Genomic DNA, 19,742 nt, shown 5'->3' with positions numbered 1-19,742 from the left:
CAAATATAAGTAAAAGATTATCGGAAATCTACAAAAAAAAAAAAAAAAAAAAAAAAATTATGATAAACCGACTTGACTTTCATAACTATATTCCCCTATCAGTTTTCTAATACAAAATGCACGTACCTACCATAAGCATTCTTCATTTTTTTCCTGCCTTATAATATAACAAAAAAAAATAATTAAGTTAAAAAAGTTTTGTTTTTCTTAAACAATAATTAAGTTTTATAAATTAGAAATTGTATATTTAATCTTTCTTCTTTTTTAAAATTTTTTTAAAATATTATTAAATCGATTTTATTAATAAATGTAGACCAGAAGATATAGAAATCAATTACATTCGACTGAAGCCCTAAAACGGATTTGCTTCACTAAAGTGGTCAGACACTGTAGTTTAATACATTCGACCAGATAGAGGAAGTAGAAGTGAATTTGAAAACGAGGTTTGTTTAGCATATATCTAAGATGGCGACCGAAATGCACGTGGACGGTTCTCCTACAGATTTTAAAAGTCTTGGATTAAGTACGTGGCTTGTTGATCAGTGTAACGCGATCGGGATTTCAAAGCCGACCCCTATACAGATAAACTGCATCCCCCAAATCCTTAAAGGTAAGGATGATTCTTTCAATAATCGTGTCAAAAATAATGCCCGTTCGTTCTCTAGTATTTTGTTTACCTTCTCCTGTTGATGAAGAAAGAGATTATTTACACGTGGTTAAACTATAAAATTCAGCTTCGGCAGTTCATTCGACGAGTCTTAGGTTTATTATTAGCAAAAGCATGGGACGGATTTTTGTGTTTATGTTTTAAAATTTCTTGTGATGAGAAAACGCTTGACGAACAACGTTTTATGAAAGGCGCACGTGTTGAATATCAGAAGACTGTCGACATGATCGAATAAATCAGTGGTTTGGTTCTTGTCCAGATTTTCCCTATATATATATATATATATATATATATATATATATATATATATATATATATATATATATTATATATAAGAAATAAAGACTGTCTAATGTGCGTACTCGTGATCAAATGAAATATCTAATTCCAAAAATCACGTAAATCGACCAAGTAGTTTTCTTTTTTATAAAAGAAATCAGGTGCGTTGTTACCGTGCTATATATTTTTTTTATGCTAATGCAGAGATTTTTTGAATTGTATTTTCACGTTTAGTTACAGTTTTATGATATGTTTTGTTATTTTTATTTATTTATTATTATTCAATTGTAAGGTTAAAGTACAGAATAGGTACAAAACACCCTCCTCTCCCCATGTTAAGAATGGCTTTTTGGTGTTAGTGCAGAGAGTGATTTTCGATCCGCGCTATTTTTTTAAATCGTATTTCCAAGTTTAATTAAAGTTTTATGATATATTTTTTTATTCAATTGTAAGATTGAAGTATAGAATAGGTACAAAACACCCTCCCCTCCCCATGTTAAGAATGGCTCTTTAAATAATAACGTTATTATTTACGTCCGGATCACTCTCTGTGCTAGTACCGGCTTTTTAAATAATAACGTTATTAGTTCAGCAGCAGCAGCACGGCTGCAGTATGAGTACCTTTTTTTTTTTTTTTTTTTTTTTTTTAAAGTATTTTCAAGTTAAATTTAAGTTGGTGTCTTTGCATTTATCGACCTGCGATTTCCACGAAGTTACTCGGAAACTGCCGTGCGTGCCTTATTACACACACACACACACACACACACACACACACACACACACACACACCACACACACAAATTGTTACATTATAAAAACACCCTCCGCTCCCCATGTTAAGGATGGCTTTCTAAATAATGTTATTATTTCAACACAGTAACATAAGTGCATAAGTACCGAAAATCATTTTTATGCTATCAATGGGACTTCGTGAGTATTAAATAATAAATCTCGCAAGTTTGAATTATTGAGTTATCTCCCTTTGTTTCTTGACTTTGTTTTTAAAATGGCGGGAAGACATTTTCTCTCCGGTTACTTATAGAATTTGGGCTTTAGGGACTTCTTTGTTTACAAAGCCATTCGATGGAAAAAATCAGACAAATTTTTAGATACGGATGAGGTGGGGGATATTTAGCAGAGAAGACGACAATGTAGAAAAGGACCAAAAATTCAAATATGTAACAATAAAAGGTTACCAAACGCAAGATAAATTACTTTTCTACATACATGGATAAGGTTTGTGTATTTTAACGAAATTTTAAGCGTTTGTTCAATTCAAAAGACAAGTAGTATCGAATAGGTAAGTTAAACGGACAATCACGATGTCCAACAAAAGCATGCTGTCTTCAGATCATCGATAATTGGGGCAGCCAAACCAGCTGCCAACATTGCCCTGCTTTTTATTGAAACCAACCGAGAGCTCTTTTTAGTATTCTTGTTCCCTTAAGTGCAATTGTCTGGATCTTAGTTAGGTAGGACTTTAATAAGTTCTTCTTCATAAGCCCCGTGGCACCTATAATAACTGGTATGATTTCAGTTATGTGTGTGTGTGCATTTTTCTGTATGTCCGCCAAAGGCTTTTTTCGACGGGCTTCTTGGTCGGCTCACTCCTTCTTAAAACTTTCTATATCACGTCTAAATTATAATATCTACGAGTTAAGAATGGGGGTCGCGGCTATCTTTAATTTGCCCAACTTTTACGCGCTATTTTTTTGATATTTTTTGTAACGTTTTTCTGATTATCTTTTCTTGAACACCTAAACAGACAATTTAATCTATTATACATATGAGCCAGCCAAACCAACTGTCAACATTGCCCTGCTTTTTATTGAAACCAACCGAGAGCTCTTTTTAGTATCCTCATGGTTCCCTTAAGTGTAATTGTCTGGATATCTTTTGCACTTGGTTCACCAGGAATATTAGTTAGATAGGACTTCAGATTCTTCTACATAAGCCTTGAGGCACCTATAATAACTGGTATGATTCATATCTCCCTAAGATTCAAGTTTCTTTTCATATCATACATGAGACTTTGAGATTTGGTATGTGTTTCCCTTTCAGCTCTGTTCAGACTTCCATCATTAGACACTCGCTTCACCCAAGGTTGCTACTCTCTCTGACTTGTAAGTTTAGTAAAGTAAAAGGGGAGTTAACTCTACACTTCTGAAGTTTCATATTTAGGTTCTAGTTTACCCTAATCCAAATGGCATCTGCCTTTGGAATAGGGATTATCTTCCTCCCTTCTGTTAGGCTCTTAGCCTAAAAATAATATGCAAGGGAGGGTTATCTGCCCTTTGGTGAGACGAGGTCGAGGTCGACCATGAGAGTTGAGATGTCAACAAAAGCGGCTCTCAAAATACTAGTCGATCAGCTTTGAAATTATTTTGTTTAATAAATGTGTTAAGTTTTGCACTTCATCTATTGATCTTCTTTGATCTGTTATGAAATCGATAATGTTGATTATCACACATAACACCTCTCCTCCTTTTCTTTTTATTTGTATACATTTTTCTGATTCTCTTTTCTTGAAAACCTAAACAGACAATTTAATCTATTATATAAAGAAGAGTTGTGGGCATTGTTTTTTTACTAAGGTTGCATCACTTATAAAGGCCCAGAGGTTATTCGAGGAAAAGGGTTAAACATTGCTGATGATCAGTGTAGAATTTGATTATTTAAGAAGATGACTCAACAAGAACTTGTTTGTATTTGACTTGAAAATGACCATGTTGTCATCAGCTACAAAGCAGCCCTGCAGTATAGAGTTTCACAGACAAGCAGTTTTAGGAAAGGAATTTTACTCATGGAATTTTTGATTAGCTTTAGGTACAGAGAGAGAAAGGGAAATTGTTGGTAGTGGTTGTAGCTAGACGAATACTTATTGCAAATGTTTTAAGAGGTGGGGGCGTGGATATTGAAACTCAGTTGAGCATATGCCATGAAAATAATAATGAAACAAAGCTAGACTCGCAGTGTCTTTTCTGTGAGAAAGAGGTTGTAATATGGGGAAAAAGGCATTGGCCCCTAGATTTCAAAGCCGGTTTTGTACCATCTGAAGGCAAAAAGGGGTGCATTGAGTAGCACCTCCTTAGATGTGATAACAGAATTTTAGTTTAGGACATATTTGGTTCTTATACACATAGAGGATTGTATCGGGAGTGAGATAACTTCAGGAGCGTTATATAAAGAAAAATCGTGCGTGTGCTTTTTTTACTATGGTGACACCGCTTATCAAGGGCCAAAGGCCACTCGAGGATAGGGGTTAGACATTGTTAATGATCAGTAAGGGTGGAAATTGGGCAGGATTTGATTATTATCATTATTTTATATGTGCACATAAAATGTGATGAGAAAATATATTTTAGGTGTGGATTTTCAGTATTTATTTCAACAGTGCTCTATATGTGAGTAGAGCTAGTTAGTTATGAAAATATATGGCCCCTCCACTCAGAGTGATAGACATACACACATATATATATTCGCGCATATTTTATTAAAGAGGATCTTCGTTCTTTTTATGATCTTTCTTTCGAATTTTTCTTGTTTTCGTACAAGTATTTTTGTTGTGGGATCCAAAGTTCTTATAAAGTCCCCTAGTTTACCGAACGTTTTCGGTCTCGATTGACCATCGTCAGGGTTGTTCTTCCCGTGCATCCTACTTATTGATTGATTTGTTCTCTATCGTTTTAGTGTTTTTATTACTAATTTACTATGTGTAGTTTCGCCTAATTTGAATTTTTTTTTTTTTCCTCCTCTTCACCTTTATCGTGTTAGAATAGGTGGAGAATTCGGCTGCTGTTGTCAAAGTTTATTTTATTAATGGTTGGATTTTTAATTTTTATTATTAATGCATCTAGCATTGTTAGTCGTTGGTAATTATTGCAATTTTTTAATATGTTTTTTACACAGTGATCACCACTTATCAAGGCCCGGAAGCCACTCAGGGATAAGGGTTATTGCAAGTACATTACGTTAGTGTGGAGATTTGATGGAGTGTTTAGTGTTATTTTTTTAAAAGTTCTTTGTATTGTTTGGAGGTGGTGTTTATTATGTTATGTTCTTGTTCGAGGTGTTTGCAAATAGCACTGGAGGTGTTCTGATGTCCTGTGAGACGTCTTCCCAATGTAGTGTGTGTATGGCCAATATAGTTCATATTTTTCGAGTAGCAGTCCTCGAGGGGGCATTTAAACATATATATATATATGGATTCAGGAGCAAGAAAAGACGTTATTGTTGCAGACTATAACTAAAAATATTCTTTCTGGATTTTTGAGATGAGGATTGATTATTCATATTATTTGGATTCTTCGGACTACTAATCTCATCTTGAATGTGATTTTCACAATGTTTTGGTCGATGTAACCACCGACTTTCTTCAGGTGTATCTTGTCGAATTCAGGAATGTTTCTGTCAAATTCGGGAATTTCGAGTGGACCCCTTTATTTACTTCATAGGGGTAGCATGCTCTTGTTCCGTCAGCCATGATTGGATAAAGGTCCTAAGTAATTTGCGATTGTATTTTTCGGTCACCCGCACTGAGGATTGAACCTTCAATGTTTAGGAGAATATCACTTTTTACAATTAATTTTTCCAAGTACTCTAACCATTGTGCCATGGCTCTTTGTTACAGATATAACAAAAAATATTCTGTCCCCATAATAATGACCTCCTGCTCTTCAATAAGACACTGTCTTTATTTTGGATGTTGTCGACTGTTGGTTGTCTCTGTTTTAGGAGGTGTTTCACAACTATCAGTTTATCGAATAAGATAAAGCTACTATGTGCATTAGTCCTGTTAATCTTTTTTATGCATGTGACGAAGCTGTGCGTACGACTGTCATCTAACATGCAAAATATTTTGGAGAACTGCTTATTATCAAAAAAAGAAAACTTTAATGGTATGGACATGTGACTAGAGCCAGTAGTCTAACAAAGACAATTCTCCAGGGGACAATATAAGGTGAAAGGAGAAAAAAAAAGGATAGACAATATTGTGGAGTAGATGCGAGAAAGCTTGGCTTGAACATAGGCACATGCGTGTAACTGTATTTATGTATAAAATCACTTTGCAAACATAGAAATCTTTGCAACAGATAACTTTGCTGCTTTTCTATTTGTCTATCAGTCTAAATCGGGGGTTTCCAAACTACAGCCCGTGTGTCAAATCTGGCCCGTCAAAGTCTTTAACCCAACCCTACAGAGCTCTTATGGAAAACATAAAAATTTTCAAGAAAAAAACTTTAAAATGGAAATGTGTGAGAATAGTGTAGTGGCTTTTCTCTTTGTTCAGAAAATGATTTAAAATAAATAAGGTTTTGGAAAACCAGTTTCACTAAAAAAGCAAAACAGTATAAAACACATTCAGGTCATTTTTCTATTTTTTTATTTTGGCCCGCGTAGATTTTTAAGTCAGCAATATGGTCCTTCATTCAAAAACTTTGGAAACCCTTAGTCTAGGCAATCAAATTTTCCTCTTTTCCTTCTTTTTCCAATTAGATGTTATGTTGACATCTTAAGCTTAGCAACTTATTTGGATTTATTCTTAAAATAGAACGTCTGACCTATCCTTATAACATTATTTTTTCTGCTTTCAAATTTTAGCATTTTTCGTTTCATTTTATTTTTGTCAGCCAGTGGAAGCAAACCGTGTTTATCTCTCTCGTCATGAAGTCAATAGCAGCTCCTTCACTTTGTGGGAAAATTTTCTACCATAATTTTAGGATGCCATCGTCACATTTGAAATTTATTGATATTTACTGATAAACAATTTCTACTGAACTATTTAATGTGCATCTCTACATCTGGCCAATCAATTTTTTTTTTAATTTTCTATTTTTCTTCATTGAACTTGGACTTAGACATTTGGAATATATATTTTTACCCATCCATTTCTGCATTATCAACTTTCATATAAATATAATTTTTTGCATAATTTATAGTTTTTAATTTATGTGCTAACCAGCAAAATTTATAGCCTGCCTATGAATATCATTTTGCTAACTATTTTCCTTTGAGGATAAGAATCATTCTTTGAAACGCCATGGAATAAGGAAAATTTAAGTTTTCAACTTCTATTCCTTGTTGAATAATAAATTTGCTGTAAATTCTAATTTACAGAGTTTATATTGAATTCCTTGTATGTATATATATATATATATATATATATATATATATATATATATATATATGAAATTTATTTATACAAACATTGATGGCTACATATGTACATACATGTTTCTGTAATCACCGCATTGGGGGATTATGTCTTCAGGCCAGGAATTATCGTCAAGAACTGATATTTCAAACAAAAACATTTTCTTATCTCGTTTACAAAGTTAGAATGCAACATGAGTAGGGGTTATAAGCGGGAGGAGGAGGAGAGGACAAGTGAGGTCTGAAGATAATAAACATCTTTTTTTATTTCTCTTTTTTTTATATTCTTTTTTTTTTTTTAAAAGTTCATCTATCCCATCTTTTGGTTTTTATGGCACAAGTTACTTGAAAATGTAGCATTTTTGTCTTGCGGTCTGTAAATTAAAGACATTCACATGGGCATTAAGTACTGACCAGTGCTGTTCAACACACACACGCACACACGCACTGGAAACAGGCTATAACTATATCGACACAGGAATAAAAATAAATTAAATAAATAAAACAAAACAAACAAAACAAAAATAAAACGCCGGAAATTATCAAACTTCTCACGCATACATATATATAAATACACGTATATATACCCACACTTTGATACAATCGCGTCTATATACACATACATAGACATATAATGCTCATATACAGTTATAATATGTTTACATCTCTACCTACATACAGTTATATCAATGCATGGACGCTCAAACACAGCTATCCATGTACACACCTGGATACCATACATCATGACTGTTATTATATCAAAACTAATATTAATCCCGCTAACAATCGTAGTGATAATGATTCTTATAATATTGATCATACTAATGACACCATCAATACCAATAATAAGACTGTCGATTGGGAACCCCAAAACATGTGGACCCTAACTGGACAGACGTCCCAATAAAATACAGATATACATATACATACACATATTATATACACATACATACACACCTACATATATATACATACATATACACATAAAAAAACATATATATATATAAAACATATATATATATATATATACATAAAACATACACACACACACACACCAGTATACACACTCCAGTCACCACGGGCGTATATATACATACACAACATACATGTATATATACCCAGACACCCATACATTTTTGTAATTTACATTATTACAATCATCGTATACGAGACAGCCTATTTTGATAGTTCAGATATATACATATATACACACACACACACATATATATATATATATATACATTTATATACACACATATATACACACATGCATACAAATACATACATAAATACACTTATACATACATATTTACACAAAATACAGACATATGTACACTGTCACCAAATGATACATCCAAAATAGAAATAGAAATGAACTCATTCACTACATAATTCTCCTTTCTATCCAACCCGACACGCAAAGTCATATTACCCGCCCCCACCCGCTTGTTATTTTTTCATACGTTTTTTTGTACTACGTAAAAATTTATAGTGAATTCAGCTTGAAGTCCATAGGTTTATCCCCATATTTAGTAAGTACTCTTTCGAGGGTTACACAGATATACATACGATACAACAATAATATATAACATATGACAAAAAATCAGAGTATTCAGGTTATAGAAACGGAGTATAAAGGCTTATACATTGTGATTACTGTGCCTCCCCACAGGACACCAGGGTCGTTTTTTAACGTGAAGAAAAGGTACAAAAATAAAAACCTTCATCTTTATTTATTCCCCCTATTTCTTTATTTCCTTTTCCTCTCTTTCACTTTTCACTCTTACTTTTTTTTTTTTATCTATTTATTCATTATTTATTTATTTCATTTATTCTATTTTATTTCATTCATTCATTTTTATTTATTTATTTTTTTTTTATCTTTCTATTCCTTTATGTTTTATTTATTTCTTTATTTTTTTTTCAACCTACGTATATATACATACAGATCATAAACACATACATGCCCACACCCAAGCATATCCACATGCATACATTATTACGAGGTTCACCTAAACAATCTATTACTCGCTTGGTTCAAATATGCTTTCATACAGGTGTTTATTTAGGTTGGTAATATTATAACTGCTTGAGAAAGTATAATATTAAGCGACTCATGTAATCCATAGGGGTATGATCGTAGTTACGATCTCACTTATCCTCTTTTGGATATATATATATATATATATATATATATATATATATATATATATTGGACAGCCTGTTCTTAAGTATTTGACTATTTTGGGTTTTTGTTTTACCGTTTAATTATTATTGAGTGTTCTTGGCCTTGTGGCCAAGATCAAAGTGTAGTATCTGTTCCGGCAGATACTGCACTTAAGATGATTTGTACCAGTCAATGGAGGGGAAACCCTCTATACTGGGACAATTATTATTTTTGGTAACCAGAGTGACCCCTTTTAGGGGAGCTGGTTTTTACCTCACATTAAAAACGGCCTTGTGCCTAATTTGCTCAGTGGGGGAGCAAATAAATACCATCTGTTCCGGCAGATGCTGCAAGCTATGACTAGCTATGACTAACAAAGACCAGATGTGGGGGCAACCCCACATGCCTGACCATTAACCAGCTCCCATTTCCCACCTCTCAGTAGCTGGTCCCCATTTCCCTTCCCCCTCCCTTCACTCCTCACATTAAAAATTGGCCTTGTGCCTAATTTGCTCGGTGGGGGAGCAAATAAATACCATCTGTTCCGGCAGATACTACACTTAAGATAATTTGTACCAGTCAATGGAGGGGAAACCCTCTATACTGGGACAATTATTATTTTTGGTTACCAGAGTGCCCCCTTTTTGCCTACTTTTAGGGGAGCTGGTTTTTACCTCACATTAAAAACGGCCTTGTGCCTAATTTGCTCAGTGGGGGAGCAAATAAATACCATCTGTTCCGGCAGATACTGCACTTAAGATAATTTGTACCAGTCAATGGAGGGGAAACCCTCTATACTGGGACAATTATTATTTTTGGTAACCAGAGTGCCCCCTTTTTGCCTACTTTTAGGGGAGCTGGTTTTTACCTCACATTAAAAACGGCCTTGTGCCTAATTTGCTCAGTGGGGGAGCAAATAAACACCATCTGTTCCGGCAGATGCTGCACTTAAGATAACTTGTACCAGTCAATGGAGGGGAAACCCTCTATACTGGGACAATTATTATTTTTGGTAACCAGAGTACCCCCTTTTTGCCTACTTTTAGGGGAGCTGGTTTTTACCTCACATTAAAAACGGCCTTGTGCCTAATTTGCTCAGTGGGGGAGCAAATAAATACCATCTGTTCCGGCAGATGCTGCACTTAAGATAATTTGTACCAGTCAATGGAGGGGAAACCCTCTATACTGGGACAATTATTATTTTTGGTAACCAGAGTGCCCCCTTTTTGCCTACTTTTAGGGGAGCTGGTTTTTACCTCACATTAAAAACGGCCTTGTGCCATATTTGCTCAGTGGGGGAGCAAATAAATACCATCTGTTCCGGCAGATACTGCAAGCTATGACTAGCTATGACTAGCAAAGACCAGATGTGGGGGCAACCCCACATGCCTGACCATTAACCAGCTCCCATTTCCCACCTCTCGGGAGCTGGTCCCCTTTTTCCCTTCCCCCTCCCTTCACTCCTCACATTAAAAATCGGCCTTGTGCCTAATTTGCTCGGTGGGGGAGCAAATAAATACCATCTGTTCCGGCAGATGCTGCAAGCTATGACTAGCTATGACTAGCAAAGACCAGATGTGGGGGCCACCCCACATGCCTGACCAGTCAAGTCAAGGATTCGTCACTTTACACTCAGCCCAACAGGTGAGGGGCCGGGAACCGGCCCAGCACCTGTTGGACTGAGGTACACCGCCTGGGTAATACCTAGGAGGTCCACCCTCCCAGGCCTTGCCACCGGGCTTTCCGGTGGGGCAAGTTTATTGCTTGCTGCCTGAGGCGCCCCGACCGGGGAATGCCGACGGGGTTACTCAGGCAATTTTTAAAATTGCAGGAGTGCCCCTCCTTTAGGGAAGCCTGCGGGGTTCCCACTTTCCGGCCTTGTGCCACATTTTGCTGATGTGGGCAGCAAATAAATATCAACCCCACATGCCTGACCTTTAACCAGCTCCCATTTCCCACCTCTCGGGAGCTGGTCCCCTTTTTCCCTTCCCCCTCCCTTCACTCCTCACATTAAAATTGGCCTTGTGCCTAATTTGCTCGGTGGGGGAGCAAATAAATACCATCTGTTCTTCAGATGTGGCATTTCCATTTGTCGCTCTCCTTCAGTGGAGGAGAAATCCTTCACGACTGAGACAATTTTAATTTTTGTCCCTTTTCTCCACGTTAAAAAACGACCCTGGTGTCTAACTCTGTCCCGTGGGGAGGCATAGTAAATAGGTACAAATAGTAGATTTCATTTTTATTACACGCATGTTCGACAGACGACAAAAACTGTAATTGGACATATAAACATCATTTTGATTTAACTCCGAACATCTCAAATCATGCCAGGACTTATCACCACCAAAGAAAAAAAAAATACAAAAAAAAAAAATCAACTGTCAAATTTCCTGAAGATAAATATTTTATTATTCAAAAATTAAAAATAAAAATTAAATTTTATTTTTAATAAATAGCAATACTTATTAAAAACAATTTCACACTAATCTGGTCTTTCTAACGGTTACATCTTATTTCCTTTTGATGGATTGATTGTTGCTATTTCTTCTGATGAGTTAAGGGCAAAATGAATTCACTGATTGATGTAATAATTAAGTGATTGATTTTGTGCTATGAAACAGATACTATCAAGAATTGTAAATATCAACTGAATTAAAGGAATAAATTATAAGATGGTCAACATCATGAACTTTGTAATGTAGACTTTTGTCATTCATTCACTATATTGCTCTGTAATTATATTGAGCTTCTTAAATAAGGGTTGGTATATATTATAAGAAGATAAAGTAGATTTCCACAGAAATATATATATATATATATATATCCTGTTCCCCTTACCTCACCCTTTTTTTTTTTAACCAAGTAAGATCTGTGACTTCCTTGTAGTTTCATTAAATACTTTTATATGCAAAATCCGATCCTGCATTTTGCTAGTTCCTGCCCTCTGATGAGAAGGAGAGTATTTCTTCGAAACTCCGCAGATTAAGGACTATCCACTTATCTTGTGTTTCTTTTTTAAAATTAAATATGTTTTTAACTCTTTTTCAAGATGTCTTTTAACATGTTTTATTAACCATTTGTTCATATATATATATATATATATTAGTAAGTTTTGAACATATGTAAAAATTAAGCTATACAGAATTTTCCATGTTTCGTCATTGTGCAGATTCGTTAGGCAGCCTGACGAATAATCATGAAGATCAAGCACAGAAAATATATATTTTCAAAACTTACTACCTAACTATTCACGTATTGAGCACTGAAGTAAATACTGAAAATATATATAAAAAATTTTATGTTGATACAATGTCATCCACATACTGTTTTGCTGCCTAAGCTCGATTTGTTTACACAAAGAGCATCACTTAATATGCTAATGGCAGTTTGTATATCACTTCCCAATATGCTCAACCCAAGATAGGGAGCATTATATTCATCCACATACAGTACTGTTTCGCTGTATCACAGCTCATCAGTGCTGCTAGACATGCAACTATCTCAAGCCAGGATTGAAATCCGACTGGCCAAACCATAGTTAAGGCTTCTCACCATTACGCTATACAGCTGCTGCTATGCAGGTAGTGAATATATATAATATATATGTGTGTGTGTGTGTGTGTGTGTGTGTGTGTGTGTGTGTGTGTGTGTGTGTGTGTGTGTGTGTGTGTGTGTGTGCGCGCATGTTTTTTAAAATCTCAATTTTCAAGTTGGCCCATCATAACTTAAAATATCAATTTTCTTTTTCTTTGGTGCCAAGAAGGCTTGCCAAGTTGTTCAAAGTCTATATTTTTAACCTTGACACTTATTTGCTTGTTCACCTGTTTGCGTTTTATTTTTCAAGTTTTCTACCGTTCACGGGTTTTTTTTTTTCCTCTCTTACAAACTTATCCTGACATTTTGGAAGATGTTTTTTTTTTTTCACACCAAAGAAAAATAAGTTGCAAAGAAATCAATAATATTTTGTTTGTTCTTTCAATCTGTCTCCTATCTACTTGCATATTTTATTTCCTTTTTTGCACACTTCAAACAAATTTTGAAAAAAAATATGAAAAGAATGCTGTTATGATAATAAGAAAGCTAAAAAAAATGTTGTTTTTTTTTCTGGGTGTATATCTTTTTAGTTTTCTTATTTTGTTCAAACTGCAGATGGGGCATCCTACTAGATGGCAGACATTCACCTGCTATCACATACATTTCAACCGAGAAATCGTTTTAAGATTCTAACCATCCCTTTCAGTACAATTGTTTGGATCTCTCTTGCACTTGGTTCACTGGGTATGTTTGTCAGATATTTTTAAAAAAATTATTTTTCATGAATCCGGTTGCTCCTATAATTACTCTAATAATGAAGATCTTCCTAAGATTCCAGTTTCTTTTCATGTTTTATGTAAGACTTTGGTATTTCATTATCTTTTCTCTCTAAGATCTGATTAACCCAGCATCATTGGGGACACTAACTTCTAAGGTTGCTTCTTTCTCTTTTTTGTTCCATATTATTATGTCCGGTTTAGATTTTCTTTAATGTAATATGCAAATGAGTAACCTCATTTGCATATTACATTTCTTTTGAATAAATAGTATATATAGAAATGATGGAATAAAAGTGTCCGTATGAACAGTGATTTCTGAAGCAATGTACCTTTTGTATGTATTTAATCAGATTGTGAACAGACAGGAATATGACTTTAGATAATGATATTCAAAAATAAAGCTACACCAAAGGGAGGTCACTCTTATTTTTGTGCAGGTTTGCTAGATTGGGCTTTTTAAAACCAAATTTTGCTAATTTGGCCTTTTTTTTTTTTTTTTTTTTTTTTTTTTTTTTTAAAGATGTTTGATCTTCAAAAATTGTATTTGGCTTTTTTCAAAACGTTACAAGAAAGAAATAAGCAGAATATCATGACAAAGAAATTTGCTTGTTTTTTCCTTTTTTAGGATTTACAGAATTTTTAGTTTTCTGACAAAGGAGGGGTTGAACCTAGTAATTCATCCCCGTTTGTCCTTTTCTCAATAATCACACCTTGAATTTTTTTATTTTTTTTTAAATTTGCACAAACATTAATCATGACGAAAGTAAATTTTTGCCTGAACGGATTTTCCAGGGTTACTCTGGTTGCCCCCCTAGGGGCCATTATAGGGGTAAAATTGCTCCAACATTGTTCGTCCATACTCTTCTCAATAACCACTCCTTGAATTATTTTGAAATTTTGCACAAACATTAATCATGGTGAAAGTAAATTTTTGCCTGAACGAATTTTCCAGGATAACTCTGGTTTCCCTCATGGGAGTCATTATAGGAGAAAAATTTCACCCAAATCATTTGTCTGCTCATTTTTCAACACTTTTCTCAATAACTACTCCTTGACTTTTTTTTTTGAAATTTTGCACAAACATTAGTCATGGTGAAAGTAAATTTTTACCAGAATAGATTTATTCACTTGTTGAGGGGACCCCACATGCTCGGCTTGTTTAATACAATTTAAAAATGCTAACTGAAATGCTAAGAACGCAATGCCAGGTAAGTACAACTAGTGTATATGTATATTTTTAATTATATTATTTTTAATCATATTATTGTTAATTATTATTTTTAATTATATTATTTTTAATTATTATTTTTAATCATATTATTTTTAATTATTATTTTTAATTATTATTTTTAATCATATTATTTTTAATTATTATTTTTAATTATATTATTTTTAATTATATTATTTTTAATTATATTATTTTTAATCATATTATTGTTAATTATTATTTTTAATCATATTATTGTTAATTATTATTTTTAATCATATTATTTTTAATTATATTATTTTTAATTATAATATTTTTAATTATATTATTTTTAATTATATTATTTTTAATTATATTATTTTTAATTATATTATTTTTAATTATATTATTTTTAATTATATTATTTTTAATCATATTATTGTTAATTATTATTTTTAATCATATTATTTTTAATTATTATTTTTAATCATATTATTGTTAATTATTATTTTTAATCATATTATTGTTAATTATTATTTTTAATCATATTATTGTTAATTATTATTTTTAATCATATTATTGTTAATTATTATTTTTAATCATATTATTGTTAATTATTATTTTTAATCATATTATTGTTAATTATTATTTTTAATCATATTATTTTTAATTATTATTATTTTTAATCATATTATTTTTAATTATTATTATTTTTAATCATATTATTTTTAATTATTATTATTTTTAATCATATTATTTTTAATTATTATTATTTTTAATTATTATCTTTGATATATATATATATATATATATATATATATATATATATATATATATACAGGATTCACTCCTAATTAACCGAACATTGTGAATTTTTAAACATAAGTGTAAGAGTGACTAATGTGGACTGTATTTAGTTTTATATAAAAAGGATGGAATCACTTTGTGAAAATTCAGATACCTTCAATTGTTGTGAAATTTTAACAATATCCATGTTAAGTTGTATAGCATCTGTGTCAGGGGCATCATGATAGGGCTAGGTAAGGGACCATCTATATCTCGGCTGAATGCAGTGCAATGACAGATCTATAATTAGATAGATCTGACATCTAAAATCTGACCAAACCCAACACATAAGTTCAGAGGGTTTACTAAAAGCTATAGATTTGCAAAGCATAAAGGGTATCCTACTCCATCTCATAAATATAGCAGCTAATACAACTATACTGATTAATTCGATGAGATACACCTGAAGAAGTTCGGAGGTTAAATCAGTTGGTACAATGTCATAATAACACTGAAGATGAGAACATTAGTAATGCAACAGTATTTTTATGTTATTTTTTTGTTTTTAATATAAATTTATTTCTGACTTAAAAATGATGTCTTATGCTGCTTTTTTTTATGCTACTGTTTGCTAAACAAGCGATTATTTAGTCTGAAGGGCTGGATATAAGCAAAGAATATCAAGAAATGAAAAAAAAAAACATCCTGTGCAAGTCTTATTTTATAGTCTATGATCCATCTATAGCCTTCAGCCTCTTCACATTCAAAACTTTGTAGATGCTTTTGTAGTGAGGGGTTCTCTTTTTAGGGTGAGAGTGCTGACCCCACGCCTAACCTTCCAAGAAGGTATATACAACACCTAGCCTTCCCAAATGGTCACCCATTTGGTACTAGTCAGGCTCAACTTTGGAGATCTGGTGAGAACCAGTGTGTCAACGTGATTGTGCCATACATATAGTCTATGGTATTCTTTGTTATTTCTAGTTGTGCATCTGGGGTAAGCTGTATCTCGGCTATGTCAATCCATGTGAATATCTATATTTGATTCAGACTAGCCTATTTCTTGTAGAATGTGTAAAAGTTATGATTAGGGTGAAATCTACACCAAAATTTAGAGAGATTATCCATAGATCCCTTTCGCTTTTTTTTTTTTTTTTTTTTTTTTTTTAAGAAAAAGTAATTTACAGTTATTATTCCTTCTAAGATCGATTTATTTGTGTAAAGTAAAAAAAAAAAAAAAAAAAATGGTATTCTTTGTTATTTCCAGTCCTGCATCCGGAAAATAAGTTGTATCAACCATGTCAAGAGCATCATATAATGACAGTGAATTAACATTCACCTAACCGTTAGCCGTCACCTAACCCTCTTTTGCTTGATGCCAGCACAATTACAGATCCTTGATTAGAAGAATCTGAAATCTGATCAAACCCAATGCATCAAGTCAGAGGGTTTACTGAAAGCAATAGATTTGTGAAGCATAGAGGTTATCTTTCCAATGAATCGGTTACATTAGCAGCATGGATATGTGGAACGTTCATATTCCTATATTGAGTATTCCACCTCATAAATATAGCAATTAGTGCAGCTATACTGATTAGTATATGTTAATGATTTTTTTTTGTTTTTTTGTTTTACTCATGTCCACCCCTTACAAAGTATATCGCCATTTGGATGTAAGGGGCTACTATTTGGGGCCATCTGTAAGAAAAGACTAACAAGATATTTGTTTACATTACATTTAAACTTTTGCTTCTCAGTACAGCCAGGGAAGCAGGCAGCAGGAAGGGAATTCAAAAGTCTAGCTGTTCGAGGGAAGCAACTATTAGAATAGAAAGCTTTCTGGCATTTAGGGGGACATCAACAGTGAAGGGATGATATTTTATTGTTAAGCAGGTTTGTCAGGGATATGTACGTCGAGAGGGTACAAGTGAAACGAGTTCATCAGAACGCATTCCTTTAAAATATTTGTAAAACAAAAAGGCACAGTGATGCAACATTGCGGTGATGGGACAGGGACTGGAGCTTAGTTGATAAAGTGGGACCAATTAGATTGACAACTCTTTTTTTGGACCCTATCTAAGAGGGAGAGACTAGTGGTAGATGCACCAGCCCAGTTGTGGCAACAATACTCCATGCATGGGCAAATGGTGGCCTTGTAGAGGCACAGGATAATCTCAGGTGTGAGTAGTCTTCTAGCTCAATAGAATGATTGGATGATTCCAATATTTTTTCTAATTCCGTACTAAATTCCCGATTCCGATATAATTACAGCTTCCGATTCTTTATGAATCTAAATATTTAACTCTAATATTGTTATTTTTTTCCTGTTAAATGTGCATATATTTTCTCAAATGTATAAATACACTTGTGAGGGAAGATCTATTGATTTTAGTTTTATCGGTAGGTTAAAATTAATATATGCCTATTATTACTACTAGCAGTGGAAGATTTTGTTTTTAACAAAATCAAATAAAAATATAATTAAAGAAATCATTTTTGGTATTAGAAAAGAGGCGCAATTTTTTTCTGATTCCGAAACCAATTTCAATACCCCCAAAAGTTCCGATTAATTGTCGCAACACTAGTATGTGTGTGTATATATATATATATATGTTAAGGAGGGGTGCAGGCGAATTGTGTCCAGGCAAGCAGGAAAATAAACAATGGAAATTCCAGCCGATCAAAGAACAGTCGGTCCCAGGAAAAGGTAACCTAAGCTACATCTAGGCAAACGAAAATAAACAATGTAGTCCTGGGATTTTTAGCGACCTGGATCCAATGACGTCAATCGGTCATGGGTCAGACCGAAAACCAGCTAAAGTGCAATAACAAGCTGGCGAGGAAATAGGTTAAGAGGTCGAAGAGATATCAATAAAAAGAGGAGAGAAACAAAGCAACCGGCAGACAGTCAAAGAGACGGACAATTGCGGGACACAAATTTACAGTTTGCAACTTCCTCTACCACAACCTCCCCCCCCCTCACTGCCATCATTGTGTTGAAGTGTGTATATTAAATATATCGTAAAATAAAGTCTTTTTTATAAACAAAGTCTCTTGTATTCATTGATAAATGAAAACTGCCCATTTTAATAGCTAGATGATCACCAGCCAGACATATATGTAATGTATATATAAATCAATGCGAGTCATAGTAGATGTGTCAGGAGGACCATGATACATGGCAGTAAATGATGAACGCTTACCTGGTCCTATCTCGCCTGAATGCAGTGCAATGACAGATGGATATACAATCGAAAATTGGATTAATGGATGCTGGTATGTTCATGTGAAACTTTCATCTTCCTCGACAGAACGTTGTAGAAGCATGAATGTTCTGAAGCATAGGAAGATTGGCTCGACAATGAAAACGTTGAAGCCAGTGATTAGACAAGACTGCACAGACTGGAATTTGGAGATAGTTGACTGGCTGAACCATGAAAGTGAAGAGTGATCTTGCATAATATCAGAAAACGTTTAACGTCTGTGTTAGTAGAGAAACACAGGACTGTTAATATGTATAAAGAAATATATAAACATATAAATGACGGACTTCGACAACGGATACGGAGAGAATATTTTATTCGACTCCTAACTACCGAGTATCTACAACAATGGCCACTACACAACTTCCGACCGGAAACCGCTTCAACAGCAGGGAGAGTTTTTCAGGGGAGATCACTCACACAGATTAACACTCTGGACAAGGGAAAAGTGACATTAATTTCCATAAATTCCCCTTTTTTTTTAATGTCTGCCGGCAAAGAAAGGATTGGACCAAATAACCATGCCTTGGATTTTTAAAAAAATTTTGCACAAACATTAGTCATGGTGAAAATAAATTTTTGCCAGAACAGATTTTCCGGGAAAACTCTGATAGCCCTCCAGGAACCATTATAGGGATAAAATTGCCCCAAACTCATTTGTTAGGTTGTACTTTTCTCAATAACCACACCTTGGATTTTTTTTTCCAGTAAATATACACAAACATTAGTCATGATGAAAGTAAATTTTTGCCAGAATGGATTTTCCGGGATAACTGTGGTTGCCCCCACCCCCCATCAAGATGTGTACTTGATATACATTAGTTGTCTGTGTGTGTGATACTATCATATAGTGTAGAAAGATGAACCCCAAACATTGTGTGTTGCTAGCTGTCTGGTTCTTTTTGAATTTCTTTTCTCTGCCCAATCT

The 19,742-nt window shown here is 33.7% G+C and overlaps 1 protein-coding gene across 1 annotated transcript in view; it reads left to right on the top strand.

Moving 5' to 3' along the window:
* The first annotated feature begins 421 nt into the window (after positions 1 to 421).
* LOC145249496 (putative ATP-dependent RNA helicase DDX49) overlaps positions 422 to 19,742 on the top strand; it is a 619,310-nt gene continuing 599,989 nt past the window's right edge. Inside the window, exon 1 of the mRNA XM_080111104.1 lies at positions 422 to 610. Within this exon, the coding sequence (XP_079967230.1) occupies positions 466 to 610 (145 nt within the window). The 5' untranslated portion in view covers positions 422 to 465. The remainder of the gene's footprint in view (positions 611 to 19,742) is intronic.

The sequence above is a fragment of the Euprymna scolopes genome, chromosome 28 (assembly GCF_053919585.1).
Source record: "Euprymna scolopes isolate OS-2025 chromosome 28, ASM5391958v1, whole genome shotgun sequence".
In the NCBI taxonomy this organism is placed as follows: Eukaryota; Metazoa; Mollusca; class Cephalopoda; order Sepiida; family Sepiolidae; genus Euprymna; species Euprymna scolopes.
The sequence above is the reverse complement of the archived record's forward strand: the minus strand, read 5'-3'. Positions and strand labels throughout refer to the sequence as shown.